This window comes from Sorghum bicolor, chromosome 2 (genome assembly GCF_000003195.3).
Source record: "Sorghum bicolor cultivar BTx623 chromosome 2, Sorghum_bicolor_NCBIv3, whole genome shotgun sequence".
Classification (NCBI taxonomy): domain Eukaryota; kingdom Viridiplantae; phylum Streptophyta; class Magnoliopsida; order Poales; family Poaceae; genus Sorghum; species Sorghum bicolor.
Genome location: NC_012871.2, coordinates 77,092,667 through 77,111,329, shown reverse-complemented (window position 1 = coordinate 77,111,329; position 18,663 = coordinate 77,092,667). Strand labels below are relative to the sequence as shown.

The 18,663-nt window shown below is 44.2% G+C and overlaps 2 protein-coding genes across 8 annotated transcripts; one reads left to right on the top strand and one right to left on the bottom strand.

Annotated features, from left to right (window-relative positions):
- On the top strand, nt 661-5,385 carry LOC110432943 (transcription factor TGA2.1). Of its 6 annotated transcripts, none has more exons than XM_021454241.1 (10): nt 661-1,022; nt 2,283-2,332; nt 2,454-2,634; nt 3,047-3,127; nt 3,214-3,273; nt 3,706-3,783; nt 3,879-3,930; nt 4,054-4,325; nt 4,421-4,666; nt 4,806-5,385. In XM_021454241.1, the coding sequence occupies exons 3-10, from the start codon at nt 2,569-2,571 to the stop codon at nt 4,950-4,952; spliced, it is 1,002 nt and encodes a 333-aa protein (XP_021309916.1). In that variant the 5' UTR covers nt 661-1,022; nt 2,283-2,332; nt 2,454-2,568; the 3' UTR covers nt 4,953-5,385. The 6 variants fall into 6 exon arrangements, with proteins under 6 accessions (XP_021309916.1, XP_021309920.1, XP_021309918.1 ...); XM_021454245.1 differs by having other exon boundaries at nt 668-1,022; nt 2,283-2,345; XM_021454243.1 differs by having other exon boundaries at nt 668-1,022; nt 2,283-2,349.
- LOC8084957 (trafficking protein particle complex subunit 2) lies at nt 13,489-17,645 on the bottom strand. 2 transcript variants are annotated; one of them, XM_002461198.2, is made up of 6 exons: nt 17,357-17,645; nt 15,360-15,475; nt 14,865-14,950; nt 14,663-14,724; nt 14,448-14,533; nt 13,489-13,913 (listed from the first exon to the last, which is right to left on the bottom strand). In XM_002461198.2, the coding sequence occupies exons 2-6, from the start codon at nt 15,438-15,440 to the stop codon at nt 13,821-13,823; spliced, it is 408 nt and encodes a 135-aa protein (XP_002461243.1). In that variant the 5' UTR covers nt 15,441-15,475; nt 17,357-17,645; the 3' UTR covers nt 13,489-13,820. The 2 variants fall into 2 exon arrangements, with proteins under 2 accessions (XP_002461243.1, XP_021307902.1); XM_021452227.1 differs by lacking the exon at nt 17,357-17,645 and adding an exon at nt 15,788-15,942.

The following is an 18,663-nucleotide window of genomic DNA, read 5'->3' as shown; positions in this document are numbered from 1 at the left end:
AGATTTTACATCACATCGAATCTTACGACACGTGTATAAAACATTAAATATAGATAAAAAAATAATTACACAATTTAAGTGTAGTTTGCGAGACGATTCTTTTAAGTCTAGTTAATTTATGATTAAACTAAACAAGACATGATCTCCCAAACTACTCCTATGTACTGTATCATATACTCTGGTCTTGCTTGAACCCGTGATGACGTTAACGTTGGCGAGGCATTTGTCTACGGTAGGTAATAACTAAAAGAAGGCTCTCACAGGTTTCGCGGCAAGCGCTTGGGTGGCGTTGGCGTCCAGTCATCCTTCCACCTTTGGCTTTGGCTGCGCAAACGGCCAATCGCTTTCAATTCATATCCGTTTATTAGCCGCCGGAAACGGCCAGGCCCTTCCTTGACTTGCCCGCCCGGCCGGCCGTGATCAAAGGTGCAGCCACAGTTGAGTGGTTTCAGCCAGGTGCGCGCGCTGCGGCGGAGTTGGGGTTGGGTTGGTGAGGAAAGCGAGCGGGGGGCGGCCGGCCCACCTAATCCTCCATTTCATCACGTCACGCCACGCCAGCCAACCAACGCCAGCCACGCCACTAGAGGCCACTCGAACCAGGGGGGACCCACACCGCCCACCTGACCTTTGCATCCCATCCCCGTGCGCCGAGTCCACGGCCGCCACCACCACTTTTGCCTTGCTTGTTGCTTCCCCTCCCCTGCGGTGCGGTCGTGCAGAGCCAACAGCTGCAGCAGCACAACCCGCACCGCAAAGCCAGGCACGCGGCTTCTGGAAGCTTCCCTCTCATCTGGTTGGTTGGTCACCCACGACCCAAATCGCCCGCCCGCGGCTCCTCCGCCGCCAGCCAGGCAGGTGTCGTCTCTGCCCTCGGTACGACCGCCGGATTCGGGCGCTGGGGTGGGTTGTTTTTGGTCTCCCCCACCGGCCACACACCCACACCAGCCTCGGCCCCGCCGTCTCTCCAAGACCTTGGTCGACTCCTCCGCCCGGGCATGCCCCCCCACCGCCGATCGCACACGGTACGTACGCTTCACATCATGCTCCCTCCCGTCCCTTCCCTTTTCGCTTACCAATTCAATTCTCACCACGATTTCCACCTGTCGCTTTGCTGCTGCTGCTGCTGCTGCAAGAGTTTTTTTTTTTTTTTTTGTGTGTGTGCTTACCAATTCTCACGACGATCACTGCTCGATGCGAATGCAAGCTCCTGTTCGATTGCGGAAATGGAACGAACTCACCTCACCTGTGCGATTCGGAGATTCATCAGTTCGCCGCTCGCCGTGCCAAGACAAGCAGAGAGAGAGAGAGAGAGAGAGAGCTAGAGCGTCTGGGGGAAGGGAAGGGAAGGGACGGCACGGGACGGGACTCGAGAGGGAACAAGTCAGCGTTGGCGGGCTGTCCGGTTCCCAGCCGTCCGATGCAGCTTCGACGGCCGCCATCTCCCCAACGGACGGCTACCTGCCGTCCCTCACACTGCTACAGCTGGTCTGCTGCACGCACACGCACGTCTGTCGTCTGCGGCTGCGCCCACCCCGCCCGCCGCACCGCAGTCTTCTTCATTTTTGCTTCGCTTCGCTTCCGTTCCGTTCCCCTCCCCTCCCCTCCCCACTTCTCCAGCCTCCTCCGGGCTTGCAGTTGCAGCTCCTACAGCCGAGCCAGCCCTCGCGCCCGCCGCCATTCGAATCAATTCGTCCGTGCAGATCCGTCTAGACTGACTCCAGTTGGTTTCCTCGCTTCTCCTTCTACTAGGTAAGGACGCCCTAGCTTGCTTCCACCTCGCAATTGGATGGATTCTTCTTCTTGCTAGCCTTGCTCTGCGGGGTCCGTTCTTCCGTGCCAGTAATTAAGCCCAAATCCTCGGACCCCCCCCCCCCCACCTCCGTCCAATTTGCGATTCTTGTTGCTTCGCGCTTGGTAGCCTAGTAACAGCAGTGGATTTCTTCTCGCTCGAAAACAGCTCACACGGTAATTTTCTTTAAAGAGGGGGAGTTCAATTCAACCGTAACCCCCCTATGCCCTGCCCTGCCCCAGCGCGGTGCCCCCACAGGCCACATCTCCCCCGTGCAGTGACCGCCACTGGTGTGGTAGCTGTAGCATCGCCCGCTAGTTGCTGTGTGGTCCGTCTGGGTGATTGCCCCCCTCCGCTTGCTGGGGGCTGGAGCTGGACCTTCGTATCCACACCAGTACACCAACGTGCACGCGTGTTTTTTTGTACCCATGTGTTAACTTTGGAATCGTACTTAAGTTTCCTAATATAGAAGGGCCCCCCTTTTTCCCTGCAGGTCGTATGATTGCAATGAATCCTGAGATCGTACTACCGTCTTGGAAACAAGTAAGCTGCCAAAGTGTGTATGTACTGTGTGTCATTACTTGTATGAGATGATATCCCAGCTAGGACAAAGCTACTGATGATTTATTAACAAAGTAATCTTCTCTTTTGACTGCATGAATAGTTTTCGGCATCGGTCAATCCTGTGAAACACTAGACCGCTCATCACCTTGCAACTGGAAAGGAGAGAGCAAAGTGATTTGCTGTCTCCTGGTGATCGATGCTCTTGAGGCCTAGTGATGGCTGATGCTAGCTCAAGGACTGACACATCAATCGTTTTAGACGACATCGACAAGAATCAGAGGGTAATTCTTTTTTCTTTCTTGATTTTGATGTTCACAGAGTTCATCGTATTCTTTTCAGTGGATATTTCGAAGTTGGCCCCAGCCATTGGAGCATCAAATCTATATATTTCCATATATTCTTCTCACACTAAAGTACTAAATAGTATATACGACTATGCTAGTACCTTAAGTCTATCACACCATGCCTACCAAAATGTTGAATATAATTGCTTAATATTCTGAGGCATCAAATTACTGGAGTAGAGTAATCTGCTTAAGATATCATCTCCCTCTATAGAGATATTCACATTAAACCTTGAAAAATCCATCACTGTTCTCCTAAAAAAAAACTATCACTGACACACATCTCTATAAGTTGAGATATTTTGAACGCCTAACTAATGTTATATTTATGTTTAACATTTTTTTACAGATGGAGAATGGAAGTGGTGCGGTTCTACCTTCTAATTCTTCAGATAGGTCCGACAGGTCTGACAAACCTCTGGACCAAAAGGTAATATTGTGGTTCCTTTTTCTCAAGTTCTTATGTAACCTTGTATTGCCAGTTACTAATTGCATTTGTGAATTTTCATATCTTAGACAATGCGACGGCTTGCCCAAAATCGTGAGGCAGCAAGAAAAAGTCGGCTGAGGAAAAAGGTATCACTAAATTTCACCCTTATTAAGTACATTGAGATGTTCTTTTTTTAGCTTGAGTAAAGTATTATTTGGAAACACACATGACTAGTAGTTATGTAACCAAAATAAGCTGGTTATCTAATTTTATATGTTATTTTTGCTGATATGCTGAACTGCATGTTATGTACTGTAGTTTCATATTGTTATGAGTCTGTTTTCTTTTCTGTGATGTTTAATAAATGGGCAATTGGCATTTAAGATTCGACTCAAATGCAACAGGCAAAAGCCTGTTTCTTCATGCAATACAGACTCCACTAAATTTTTAATTGTCCATGCGTATGCAATTTGATTGTGTTAAATAGTAGCATAGTTTCTACAAGTTATTCCTTTTCAGTTCTTATTGGGCCACTAAAAAAGTAAAAGCCTAACGTGTTTCTTTTTTATTTGGTGAAGGCATATGTGCAGCAGCTGGAGAGCAGTAAGCTGAAACTTGCACAACTGGAGCAGGAACTCCAGAAAGCTCGCCAGCAGGTAATTCTTGGTTGCATTGCATGTATGTTTATTGAGTGCTTGGGAAATAGTACCTTTGTGCTGTTATTTTGACTCTCTTTGAATATTACTTTCAGGGAATCTTCATTTCCAGCTCTGGAGACCAAACCCATGCCATGAGTGGAAATGGTAATATTTTAATTTGTTATATCTGTGTGGCTCTATGTGTTTCTGGATTTAATTAATCTATCTTGATTGAGTGCTATTTTTATCATTAGAAGTGCATCTGAAATTATAAACTTGTCCTTGCAGGAGCATTGACTTTTGACATAGAATATGCTAGATGGCTAGAGGACCAAAATAAGCAGATAAATGAGTTGAGGACTGCAGTGAATGCTCATGCAAGTGACAGTGATCTACGACTTATTGTAGATGGCATAATGGCACATTATGATGAAATATTCAAGGTCAAAGGTGTTGCTGCGAAGGCTGATGTATTTCATATACTTTCAGGCATGTGGAAGACACCTGCTGAAAGGTGCTTCCTGTGGCTTGGGGGTTTTCGTCCATCTGAACTTTTAAAGGTGTGTGAAGTATGCATTCTCAGGCTCTTTTTTTTTTCTGTGCCCTCATTGGAAATGTAAGATTGCTGATTTCTCTGCATAATGGAAAATTTCAGCTCCTAGCGAATCACCTCGAGCCCCTAACCGAGCAGCAAATGCTGGGTTTGAACAACCTCCAGCAATCTTCCCAGCAGGCAGAGGATGCACTGTCACAGGGCATGGAAGCACTGCAGCAATCTTTGGCAGAGACTTTGGCTGGATCTCTTGGTCCATCAGGTTCTTCAGGAAATGTGGCAAACTACATGGGTCAGATGGCCATGGCCATGGGCAAACTTGGGACGCTCGAGAATTTTCTTCGCCAGGTAAGAGCGTCTCCTTGTATCCTTTGTGGGCAATATGTTGTCATTGAACAACCTATGTGGTTTTAGGCAGTCACCTGTATACTGTTTATTTGGTTTTCTTGCATTAGTTTTGAAGAGTAATTATGTTCTATTTCTGCAGGCTGACAACCTGCGACAACAGACATTGCATCAAATGCAGCGTATTCTAACGATCCGACAGGCTTCTCGTGCTCTTCTTGCCATCCATGACTACTTTTCACGGTTGCGTGCTCTAAGTTCTCTGTGGCTTGCTAGGCCGCGAGAATAACAACTGTTTTGAGCTCCCTGTGCTGGTTGTTGGGAATTCCATGGCGCACTGGATTGCAGCGATTGCATCCCAGATCATTCGTGGTCCTGTTTTTTGTTGTAAAATTACTTTTGGTCTCTGCTTGGTCCAAAATGTACTTAAATGGTGTACAAGTAGGTCAATCCTGTAAGTTATGGTGATTTAAGGGTGTGTTAGCAATAATAATTAGAGAAATCAGGGTCAGAGCTTTTGTTATTTGTACTGGTTAGAGATTTAGTCCTAAATGTAACTCCTGGGACATGGGGGCAGAATGGGAAGAGAGTAATAAGAGTCTTCTATTGGTTACAGTACTAGTTACTAGTGTATGTTGGTATTGTTGCATCTCAGTTGCTCACTTTTGCTGTTAGGAGAATGATTATTCTATCCATTTATGTACTCTGAATGTTGTTTCTAACCTGCTAGTTCATACTACTAGGGTATGGCTGAAGGTCTTTGTTCGCTGATTTGTTGTGAGAGAAAAACACTGTTGAATAAGCTCAAGCGAACATAGCAGCTCCTTGGATAATCAGCAGTTGAGGTTGGTCATGTCAGTTGCAGCGTCTGCAGCAATAACGGGATGAATCGGCACGCGATGTTTTCGTTACATTAATTGTTTGGTGTGCTCAAAATCTGTGAGAGTCGCAGAGCGTTTGCAGCTGAAGCGGAGGGTCGCTGTACTCCGCTGACATCACCTTGTCGGCGACGATCCTGTTGGCCGCCTCCGTGTAGTGCAGCCCGTCCCAGACGATGCGCCGGTCGCCATCGGCGCACGCTTTCTTCACCTTGGGGCTCCCGCACGCCTTCCCAGCCTCGTAATTGTATTGTACGGCGCGCCGCAGCACGCCGTCAGCGGCTCAATGAATCCTGACGAAACCACCACGAGATGGAGACAGATGAACGGATCTTTCTCGGTCGCCGGATCTAGCCTGAACGGAAACACTACGAAGCTACATGATCCGGCCGGCGGCCGGCCTCACCGTGCTCCGTGTGGTTGGCGAAGAGGCCGTACTTGACGGCGTACATGTCGACGCACACCACAGTGGCGTTGGCGAGCTCGGCGCGCAGGTCGCTGCAGAGGCGGCCGAGCCGCGCGTTGAAGGCCCTGGCGACGCGGTTGTGGCCGGCCGGCGAGGCAGCCCGCGTGGTCAAGCTCGCCGGTGCCATTGCCGGCGCCTCGCCGCCGCGCCAGCGTGCTGGGCAGGCACCCCAGTGGCCCCGTGTTGTAGACCACCAACTTGCGCCCGCCGGCCTCGTGCACCATCTGCATGCAAGTCATTGGACAGGAAGCCAGGGCCGTGTCGTCGTTGTGCATGGCGACGAACGAAAGAAGAACGTACGACGAGGCAGAGAGGCAGGCGTTTGGTGCCAATTGCCTTGCCATATGCATGGTGGCGAGACGGTACCGTGAGAGCGTTTCTAATCCGTCGTGTTACGATGGCCGGGACGATGCTCGATCTCCATGATGCGCTCCGGCGAGAGGTTGGCGCGGAATAAGGCTAGGCGTCCTGGATGTCGTTCTGGCCGATGTCCAAGGTGTACACTCGAACTCCTCCACGGTGATGCCGGGCCCGAGTCCTAGCTTGAGGAGATCCGCCGTCCGGGACTTGAAGTGCCGGAACTGCCGCACCTGCGTCGCCAGGCTGAACTGGCTCTGGCTGGGGCGCACTCCCCGGCGCCGGTCATCGCACCTGCCACGGCGAAGTTGGCGCCGTGCCGGAAGCTCACGCCCGATGACTCCAGGTAGGGGCTCAGGTGATCCAGCCCTAGCCTCTCACCTGACACCATCGTTCGATCGTGCACGTGTTGCACAGTGCACGCGCGCACAACGTCAATGCAAGCGTCAAGTCAAGGCATGCATGCACACGTGACGTAGCCAATCAATCAATCAATATGTTGCAAACTCAACGGAGATATATCATCGTCAGAGCATGCATGATGTACTACGTACGTACAGATGAAGTCGATGTAGAGGCGGCCGTCGGAGAAGCGGCCGCTGGGCTTGCCGAAGAAGCGGCGCCCCACGGGGCGGTGCAGCCGGAAGCCCGCGCCGGCGACGAGGTTGCCGGTGTCGGAGTTGGAGTCCCCGAAGTTGAACATGATGCATGTTGATGTTGTCCCTTTGCCAGCAGCTGGTGGTGGTGCTCGGCGCGCTGTCTGCGGTGGCACGGAGAACGGCCGCCACCACCTGCTCACGGAGGGCAGCGGCACCAGCTGGCTCGACAGGGAGACACGGCCACCGCAGCGACGGCGAGCAGCCGGAGCATCTTTTGCCGACGAGCTACTGGAGTAGTGCCGGGAACTGGTGCGGCGCTGCTGATCGAGTCCCATGCCATGCTTGCTGTAGCTGCATGCATGCAGTACAGTATGTTTGAACATCTCATTCTGCACGAGGCTGCAGGTTAGCTGCAATTTTGTACTACAGTAGTATGCTCGGTAAACCCCTGTGTGCACACGGCGACGATGTGGTTAATTAAACTGTGCACGAAGCACAATATATTCGAACCAATACTACAATACGGGGTAGAGGATAGCGTAGTGGCTGTAATACGAGATTAGGTTAGTATTATAGTACGTAGCTGTATACACGAGATTAGATTAGGTTAATCTGCAGTTCTGAACAATGCAGTAAACAAGTTTGCATGTCATCACTGCATTATCTGTTGCCGTAAGTTGAGGTCAGCGCAAATGTGGTCAACTCAAGCCACGCCAATCATGTGCGCTCTCGTGCGCGGAACACGCACGGATATATGTATGGCAAGCAGCTGATCGATCAGTCGATCTTGGCAAGAGAGACGGTTGTGGAACCTGCTGCAAAGAAGAAGAAAAAAAATAATCTGCTAGCTGTCAAAGGTAAGGAAGAGGGCCGCAGGATCTAAATCTCTACAAGCCGAAGGTCATCGTCTCCGGGCGGTTATCGCCCCCCTCCCGCGATCTTGGCTCCCGCCCCCGCACCCCTCGGTTGCGACCCCCCTTTCATGGTTAACGCGCCCACGTCGTCTACCTGAGGCCTGAGATCCAATCCACCTGAGACCTGAGCTCCAAGCCTCGAAGAAACCACGACCCCTGCGCCCTTGCCGCCGCCGCCCAGCTCCGCAGCTCCCCGCGCGAGGCAACGGGGCGCAATCGCTGCCCACGCCGTCGCCCTCTCAGTTGGCCACGCGCCCAGCTGAGAGCTCCAAGAAATCGTAGCCCCTGCCCCTGCCCCTGCCCCTGTGCCCTCGCCCTCGCCCTCGCCCTAGCCGTCACCGTCGCCCAGCTTCCCAACGCTGCACAGCTCGACAGCTCCCTACGCGAGTCCCCGGAGCGCAATCGCGGCCCGCGCCGTCGTCCTCGCCGTTGGGCGCGCGGCCGTCGAGCTTCTTCAAGTTCTTTGTCTTCCTCTAGGTGCGGCCATTGATTTGTTTTTATTGATATTGATTTGTCACAGCTCGGCAGCTCCCCACTACAAATCCCGATCCCATCGTGTGTCGCACTCGCTCCTCCATCGCCTGCCACCGCCACCATCGCCATCACCCGCTGCTCTCGCCTACGACGCCCCACGACGGAGCTGCTCGCCCGCATGGAGGGCACCCCAAGGCCACGCACGTGGCGAGCCCCATGAGGACTGTGTTCCATGGAGGCGGCAGCAGCGGCCCCTGCATTCCACCCAGTGGCGGTGCGGCCTAGGGGCATGGACGGCTCCCCTCCAACCTGGCGTTTCTCCCCAATGTGATGCTCAGTAATGTTGCGGTCTCCTACAATTCGTTGATGCAGGCCTTCTTTGAGAGCACAATCTATTGAAGCTAGCTCTCCGATGTGGGCTACATGCTACCAATCAAGACATTTGGTGGCAAAAGTTCGGCAGAATTTTAGCTGGAAGGAGAGGCTACGAGAGATTACCTCACTAATATCCTTTATTTGATTAGGCTTTGAGGTTATTATCTTGGCATTTTTTCTAGATAACATTTCTTTTCATGCTAGACATTTTGAGGAATAAAGAAATCTTACATCTATTTTTTATGCTTCAGTGTGCCATACACAATTTCAATTCTGTGTATGAATGAAATGTGCAATGTGACAAATCCCCATTGATATAGCTAAATGTTTGATTTAATACGTGGGCAATGTTATACTGCCCATACTACAGTAATGGGTTATCTGAGTTCATGTTTCATTCAGAAGTTTCTTTTTAGTTTTTTTTTTCCAAAATCCAAATTATCTTTTATAGGCCAACAACAGCGTACTTGCTTTTGTTTCCTAAAGTATTGGCATTTTTTTTAGTGTTGAATTTTAATATATATTGTTTGCACTCTATGGTTATTTATCTATTAAGCATCAGTTTTGCCACCATTTATGTCATTACTTCACCAACTACTTGAGTTTCTGAAATGAGTCGTACATGATGTTAATGTATTGGACCATTTATGTACTCACCTAGAATCATTTGATTCAGAATCCGTCCCGTGCAACAAGCTTTGAAAGGTGTAGGTGTTTGATGGTATTCCTTTTGGACATCAAATTCAAGCCCTTCTGGATGCAGTGTAGGTGGTATTCCACTGAGGAAAGGCCTAGGCTCAATCCTTTCTGCATCTTGAGGTATGGGATTTAGAATTGGGTTCCTTGCTTGCTTACAGTTGATTCTTTAAAATTGAAATGCTAAAGAGTACTACTGCTAAATATTTTACTCAGCACTAGAAAATATTTAAATATTTGCATTCTCTGCACACCTTTATTAGAAAGATAATATCCTAATATTTACCATGCATTTCAAATGTTTGAACATGATTGCGTCCTACTGTTGTTCAGAGCTGTGGCCGAATTCTAGCGCGCGAGAGCTTTTGACATAGCTGTTTTGCGATAGCCAACTATGTAAGCAGTATTTTTTTTACTATTGCCTGTGCACATGTAATGAACTTCTTCATCTCCCGAACTGAGCATATAATATAAGCAAGACAATGTCCTCAGTGAAAAGTGGAATATTACCGTTTCCCATCCAATACATTTTTCCCTTGTGAAATACCATTATAGTCCTAGACCTAAACATTAAGAAAATATTCAGTATAAATATAAGTGATGACTTGCTGAATTCTTTTCAATGGTCTACACATGTCCATGTCTTGTTTCTATTATTTTTTTTCCATGATTCATGATCCCCGACCATGTTAAATCTTAAATGGGTTGTTGTCAAGATGGGGTGTATGTTCTGTTTGAATAGCCTGATATGATCGGTGATCGATGTTAGAGTTCCAGGCTTCAGGCAAATCACAAACTAAGGTATTGGCTCTTTGACATTTTTCACTAGGGTGCATATAGTTGTAGGACCACTGAATGCGAGTCTTCTATCGTGCAGGTTTCTTAAACTCCACTTGCATGAACTCTCCCTCCCTCTTTAGACAAATTTCTTATTTTAGTGGGACTACAAGCATGCAGATTAAATAAAAAATAGAGTTCAGACTATTCACAATGATGTTGCTGATTTTTAGGAGGTTTTGTAATAATTTAATGAAAAACATTCTTGCTACTGTATATAGAGCTTGTCTGTATGCACGAACCTGAAGAAAGCAATAACACAAAGACCACATATGAATTGATCTTTTAATTGGTCGCCCTCGGATGACTACCCTCAAACATACATCATTTAGTAGCATTATTGTTTCCTCTTTAAAGTTGATAACAAAAGAACAACATGTAGGTTAAATAAGAATATATGTTGTTTGATAATAAAAAAGTTTATGGTAAATAGGGCTGGTTTGGTACTAAAGAGGTAGAACCTATAATTTTGTTCTGGCAGGTAAACTTCTATTGGCCCCTGAACTGAGATTGATTTATGTCTACTGTCTCTAGCTAATTCTTGGTAGTTGGCACTAATTTTTATTGTTAGAATAGTGGTGAGCCTTCCAAACTCATAGAGCCGAGAAATGTGGCACCAAATATGGACCTCAAGTTAGTTGCCAATATGATCGAGATTCAGGCAGTAAGAAGGAACTGGCAACTCCTTGTACAAATTGAACTGCCAGAACATGAAGGTGAAATATGCCATAAACAAATATGTGTTTTCCTAAAAATGTTCAATCAGTTGAGTTCTAAAAAAGACACTCCTTGTATGCATATATGGTCTATCCAATTTTGATATACTGCAGCATTTGAAAACACTGAGACATTCCAATGATGCATGCATACATCTCTTTACTATATATATATATATATATATATATATATATATATATATATATATATATATTGGTACTAAAGAGGTAGATATTATTACGGGATTCAAAGTATGGGAACTCCACCAATTCTTTTGTTATTGTGATTGATTTTGTCGATTTATGATCTTCTATTTTCATGCATTATGCACATGTTAGATGCACTTCTATTTTAGGATACGGTTTTGCTAGGATTTCGGTATGATTGAACTATGTGGCATCCAATCCAACTGCTCCTGAGAGCCACTAAATGCCAACCATATTGGCATGGTGTCCAACAACACAGACAAATGATGTCTATGTCATCTTAGCCTATCCAACTTTTTTACACTGAGTTTACTTCAGTTCGAACATGGTTTTTCACCTATTTTTATTCATAACAATTTAGCTAGATTTGAAGTAATTTATTTTGTTACTTGCAGTAAAGCAAAGGACACATGATACAATTTCTGGATGACAATACGGGTATCAAAGAAAAAGTTGCTTATTCCAATTTACTGGAGTCTGCAGGTGCCACGACTAGCTAATCATGGATGAAGCGTTTCTCTCCGGTTATAGAAAAGATTATTATTATATCATAACCAGTAGTTATAACTATAATTGTAATTGCAAGTCATCTTAGAATATATGTAATTAGTTGTATACTTTTTTAGGTAATAATTATTAGACGGGCTATGTTTGGTTTGATGTAACCGAACATGTTCAGAGTGTTCATTGGATCTGTTGTGCAATTAGTATCATCTCATGAAATCAGGCAAATGATGCTACATTGTATTTGAACAAATACATGTGTATGATGCTATACAACAAAAGTACTCCCATAAAGTTCAATAGAATACTTTGTTTGAATTGATTTTATGTGGTATCAACTGGATATGAGTGTTCTCCCGTCGCAACGCACGGGCACTCACCTAGTCTAACTTAAAATAACTGAACGTAGCGTACAATCTCCTTGCAGGCAGACAGAAGCATGCCACAATATTTCTGCTAAACCAAGAAACAAGCAAAATCAGAAGATTAGCAGTGTAATGACAAACTAAATCACGTGTATCAACCATGCGAGGAATATAACATGACGTGGGTAAAAATCTATACAGCTATGAGGTAGTGTAGATAGATAACTATAGAGCATGTAAATACAATGCCAGGGAGCACCTTATATATATTTTTTTCTTTACAAAAGCAACAAACCAAACATTTGAGGTAATGTAATAGATGAAAAACAAAATGAAACTATAACTACTCTCTTAAACGCTCCAGGAATCCCAGGCCTCTCAGCTGTTTGGCATTTGTTCATTTTCTTTTTTTTTCCCTTTTTTATTTTTGCTTTATTTCTCATTTATTTTGGTTTCCTTTTTTTTGCGCTCCTTTTCACAGATTTTTTATACCTCCAAAAACCGGCAGCATGTACACAAAGAACGAGGCACACAATGAATTAATAGGAGCAGCTAGTGCCTGATCAATGGAGTAGAGTGGAATAGCTAGGTCGATTAAGAATGCAAGATACATTTGCTCCTAAAATTCTTTTAAGATTCATGTGTTTTTTTTTCTTTATTTGCATATTCAAACACCTAGGCACGCGAAATTCTGATGTTTCATATACTTAACATATTCATGTATATGTTTTTCCCATCTGGTGGTGGTTCACCCACCCTGCATGCACACGTACGGAAACAAATCCAGTAGACCAGGTGGTGACGCACGTCAGTCAGGTTGTAATGTCGCATAGTAAAAAAAAAAATTTCTATCTTCAACGACTGATGATGAATTCGAAACTAAACCAGCCACGAGAACCGTCGTGCCAATGGTCAGTCTCCACGCTAAGCTTATCTATCCGGCAGGTCTTAACCTGTTGTCATGGAAGCACCGGAGGCTTACGTAACGGCTGATGGGCCGTCGTGTCAGCATGCTGTTCTTGACGGAAGTGATCACCGGTGAGACCTGGAGCAAATCGACTTTATATATGCATAATTGGGACAGGCATTTATGTTAGGACACCTCACACCTGGGGCAAAGGGACATTTCATACACAACACGTCTCATTTTGGGCAAAATGAACTAGCAACAGATGAAGCGGGCGAAGCCGGTAAAAGTAGCTTCGACCGGCTCCTCACTACAGTACCAAAGCTGAAGCTAGCAGGATCCGCACCAAACGGGCCCTTCATTCATCAAATCTCATTCGAGTAATCTCTCTGCATAGGGCATGGAGAACAGATACACCGTACCTCTAGTGCCATGATATCAAACAAAGGAAATGGTAAAAAGAGAAGCAAAATTCACACAGCCTTGTGCCTCCATATCTACTGAGGAACAGGGCGAAGATAGAGAATCAATGTAATGCAATGCTTCCATGTAATGAGATAACACCCTTTTTATACGTCTGTGATGTACAGCACAATCCATTAACGTTTGAATTGCATGGAAGAAATTCTCAAAAGTCATTTTGTTCTGGAAAAATGATTCATAGGTCATAACAAGCCAAAGCCAAGAAAAAATACAGAATGCTTTGACCTGTGTGTTGTGCAGTAAGCCACTGACACCCCATTTCAGCATTTCTTGCGAGTCAAGTGATGATGACACAAAAATAATTGGCGCTAGAGTGATACAGTCTGCTTCTTCTGCTTCCTGCGTTTCGGCAAAGCTTGTGAAATCCTCCATGCCCGTATTACAGGTACTTCCTTGCGAGGGCCCTGACCTTGGTATCGAAATGAGAGGATGTGATGCGAGAACCGGGCAGGTAAAGCGGGTTGAGGAATATCTGCATGGCAGCAAACAAATTTACTGTATACTATTATACAACCAAACAGAGAATTGTAAGTTGGAGTAGGGCAGATTTGTAAACTAGAATGTGGTTGATGGCTTGATGCATATTTTAGAATTCATCATGTGAACTGTGCATAACCATACATCAGCATCAAAAGATACAGAATTTGTTTGGTGTGGTGTGAGTTTGTATTGGCTATGAGCCTTCCTTTTCCCTATCTTAATGCAATGATATGCAGCTCTCTTGTGTATTCCAGGAAAGATACAGATTTCTTTTTTCTTTTTCTTTTTTTTTTGAAAAAAGCAATCCATGCAATTTTCGAAACTAGCACCATCATCGTCATGAAATTTTCAGATAAAAAGAAGAGCAAAAGATGCCTAGAACTATTGAAAATGATATGTGCCACAAAGAAGATAACACAGAGGCACCAGAATTGAATAGTGAATGCATACTTGGGTCCAGCACTTAGCACTCTAGAATACAGTGAGGGAAAGTCTCCTGATTGTAGATTAGCAGTAATTATCTTACCTTGATGTAAAGTTCATGGACCTCTTGAAAAAAGCTTTTTATTCCATCTTCACTACGTGAGTCATGAAGCAACATGAATCTGGTATGTGTCATACTTGCAGTTAAGAAAATATAATACTGCTATGGTCAAACTTTGAAAACCAAACATAATGATACATAGCCAAATGTCACTTAAAAGAACAAAAGATCTTTAATCATCACTTTTCAAAGGATATGACCAGCAGTTACATAAACAGACACCACAAGGTCATTGAATCTATCAACTGACTTCAGGAACCTGGGGAAAAAAAAAGGTAAAAAATCAAAATTTCTAGGTGAGGTAAAAGGTACATCAAATACTAGAAGAATAACTTTGGGATGCGATTTCATTCTTTGCACACAGCCGACAACAAAATACAAAACTAATGAAATACTCACATTGCATTTGTGGTCCATGCTAGGTCCTGAACAACATCTAACGCAGCATGCAGGATAAACTGATGGTGATAAGACAAATCTTCTTTCTGCCACAGAAAGTAAATGGCAAGATTAGGCATAGAATCAGTAATTCAGTATGGTTATGCTGCTCAAAAAACAAAACAAAAAAGGAAATCCCTGCCATGAAGGATCTAAAGTAAAGCTAGACTTTTATATATCTGTATACTGTGAGAAACATCACAGTTTTAAGAAATTTTAGAGAAGTAAATCATCCCATTAAATATCTTAGTTTTTGCTGAGTAAGAATGGATATGAAGAGCCTGATCCAACATACTAAGTCAGTCTATTGAGTATTGACTATTTCCACAACAGAGTTTATTTATCACAGAGTGAAGTGGTGCACATCTTGGAGAAAAATGCAATGTTATAGATATAGCCAGATAGTTGTAATCTGAACCTATTATATAGGAAGTACATGAAGTTCAAGGTACTGACTTTGGGTGCAGATCCAACTTCTGCCTCATAGATCGGGATGTCATTCTTACTGACAATCACAAAGCATGCTGTACTTGCCATTCCAACCAGCACCTAGAAAAATTTCCTTCGGACAACTTCAGAGGTTGCAAACAGAAGGAAAAATAAAGATAGTTAGGATGAAATACCATTCAACATATAAACAGTTTATCAGAAAAATTTAACACAGCCCAATATTAACTCCACAAGGATGGAATATACATTTAAAACAGGTAACGAACAAATGATTATAGATGGCCAAAGACACATAAAAGTACAGTTCATCATCAATGGTAGTCTCTATTAGATGGCCAAAGACACATAAAAGTACAGTTCATCATCAATGGTAGTCTCTATTAGATGGCAAAAGACACATAAAAGTACAGTTCTGCATCAATAGTAGTCTTAACTGAAACTTATGCATGCCTTCTGTTCCTCGTTCCTAGAGCCACTGAATTATTACGCCCAGATGACCTTGTGGTAAGGCCTTCCTTTAGCTGCAACTTTATGCTATCTTGGTTTCGCAAGATCATGGAGTTTTAGTACGGATGAGCCCTGTGCTTTTCTTAATCAAGAAACCTTTGTATCAAGAACTCTGGAACACTTATGTTTTGCTTCTACAGAGTCAGATTTTTTGTATTAAAAAGAAATGGTTTAGTGGTGTGGAATGATATCAATTTGCGGAGATGGTAGATACTGTAACATGCTTGCCAAGAGGGGCACACTCATAACTCTTTTATAGTTCTGCTAATCAAGTGATCTGTGCTCAGAATGGAATATAAAACCAGTCCCCAACAAATGCTCCTCAAATCTATGTGAGTTTACAATTGGTGTCCGGTGCAGGAAATTTCTGGTGGCTGATAGACTGAACATATGTTGTGCTTGTGCCATTCACAGAAGTTACTAGTGATATGAAAGTGTCAGGCGCCAGAGAATACACAAAAGGTAACTAGGATCAGGGTGAAACAAGGATCATCTATGGTGGTGCACATACAGAACAGTAGAACATCCTTCTGCTAGTGACAGACTATTTTTTACCATATACTATGCACAACCTTCATATAAAGCCTAGATTTGCCCCTGTAACTAATCACCATTATATGAGAGGTAACTGCTTCAACAATAGGATTGAAACTTCCCTAAAGAAAAATGAAATCGAAGAATCAATTCCAACTTTCTCGGTTATTACCCTAAACTTTTCAGATAAAATATCTGAGTGCTATCCTACTTCCATCAATCCTCACTTCTATAGCCATATCTCCTTGCTCCTGTGACTTTGCTGGATTAAGGTCCTAGCAAAGCCAGTGCAAGCTCAGCATTGGTGCCCTGTTAATACATATACCATTATACCTGCACACCTAAAGTGCCTTTCACACCCATGTTTGGCATCACAAATCGAAGTCATGCAGTGAGTCTTATGCAAATTAAACGTCTTGCCCTTTTCTAATCAAGTTTCCTTGGTTTTCTACTAGCAGTGAGTATTAGGCAAATTATCCATCTACAATACAACAGTGAAAGGACAACAAAAAAATGCCACCATGTCATTTTCGAAGGCGAATCAGAAATCAAAGTCATGTAGTAATGCAACACCAACTGCAACACTGAACTACAAATCACAGATATTATCATGCTACACCTACTGCGAGACTCAAGTACAGATCACTTGTTTTTAAGCATTAGCTAATGGATACATGAGTTCACAAATCACACGTGGACATGTTTTTTTATGGAATCCATCACACATATGTACTTAGCTTGAACCAATTGAACAAAGAAAACAAATCCTTTGTGGCGGATCCAGTAAAGGACATTGGTGTAGACATGTACACCCGATAATTTTTGCAAAGCCATCTAAGTTAGTAGTCATTATACATGCATATACACATGTAATTAGATTCAGATCCGAATGCGAATAGTATGTTAGGGCTTGGGCGCACGGTTTCGCACAGCAGGAAGGGAAGACCGAGGGGAGGGCGTACCTGGTGGTACTCGTCGCCGGCGAAGGGGCCGAAGTAGCAGCGACGGCCGGCCCAGTCGTCTGTGGGTGGGGGTGATGCGCGCTCGCCGGCGCCGCCGCCCGGCCCCCGTGCCGCGTACTAGCCAAACGGCGCCCCGTGCCGCCCGCCCGCGCGCTCACGGCCCACGCACAGGTGCCCTGCTGCTGGCCGACGAGCGACGGGAGCTGAACGCTGCCGGCCGACGGGAGGGAGAGATGGGAATGGGAAGGCAGGAAGAGAAAAAAAAAGTGAATAGTGACACAGAGAAGGCAAGTCTGCGTGAGATTTGTAGTAGTAGGCCTAAATTAGATTTTCAGACAAACCTTATTATATCAAATTTTTACTAGTACTCAAGAGATCTCCAACTTTTTAATTGATGATCTTCAGAATCACTGAAGGCCCGAAAATATCATTTTTAATTTAATTTCTAGTTAAAGAATCTAAACTATTTAGTAACATGAAATTATGTTTTAACTTTTAATTAGGTTTTGATAATTCTGTTTTAACTTTGAAGTTGACTATATTATCATTTTAGTTTATTTATTGCCCTAGAGTTCTACTTTAAGTTTTCATATTTTGAAATTTATTTATTTTTAATTTATGAAATGGCCTCGAATGGAGAAATTTAGAAACTAGAGTTGTAGTGTTCAAAGATATCTTAACTTTTTAGGTTAATTTGAATTCATTAGAGTCTTAAATAAGGATTACCGTTAAAGTGGACAAAAAATAAGAGAGAGAAAAAGTTATTGGTTGTAAGTACTGCTCGCTGATTTATTATGAGAGAAAAACATTGTTGGCTAGCAGAAAAAATACGGTGTATAAGAAAAGCGAACGGTTACCGATTCCAACCGCACAACTGTGAATTGCTGATGATTTCAAAAGATAGGTAAGTCGAGCTTGTTCTTTTGTCTGAAAAGTCATGGATGAAAGTATTGTTTAATTGTGAGAGAGAAACACCGCTGACTAATAGAAAAAGCATGATTTATAAGACAAACGAACGGCTTGGATAGACGGATACTCATATAGAGGTGAGAGATGATGGAAATGTGTCTTCGCAGTTTATCAATATGGCTTGCAAAAGTCACATTTGCTTCGTCTAACTAGAAACACAAGCACAAGTAGTTAAAGCCATGATGCCGAAAAAAGAACATTAGCTTAAAACATAAAAAAAAAATTACAACGTTGTGACAGTAGTGGTGTCAATATATTCCTATCTAGGTGGAAGGAATCTTTTTGCTGAAACCACTACCTATAGTAGTCTATGTTGGTGAAGCCATTATTTTTTAGTA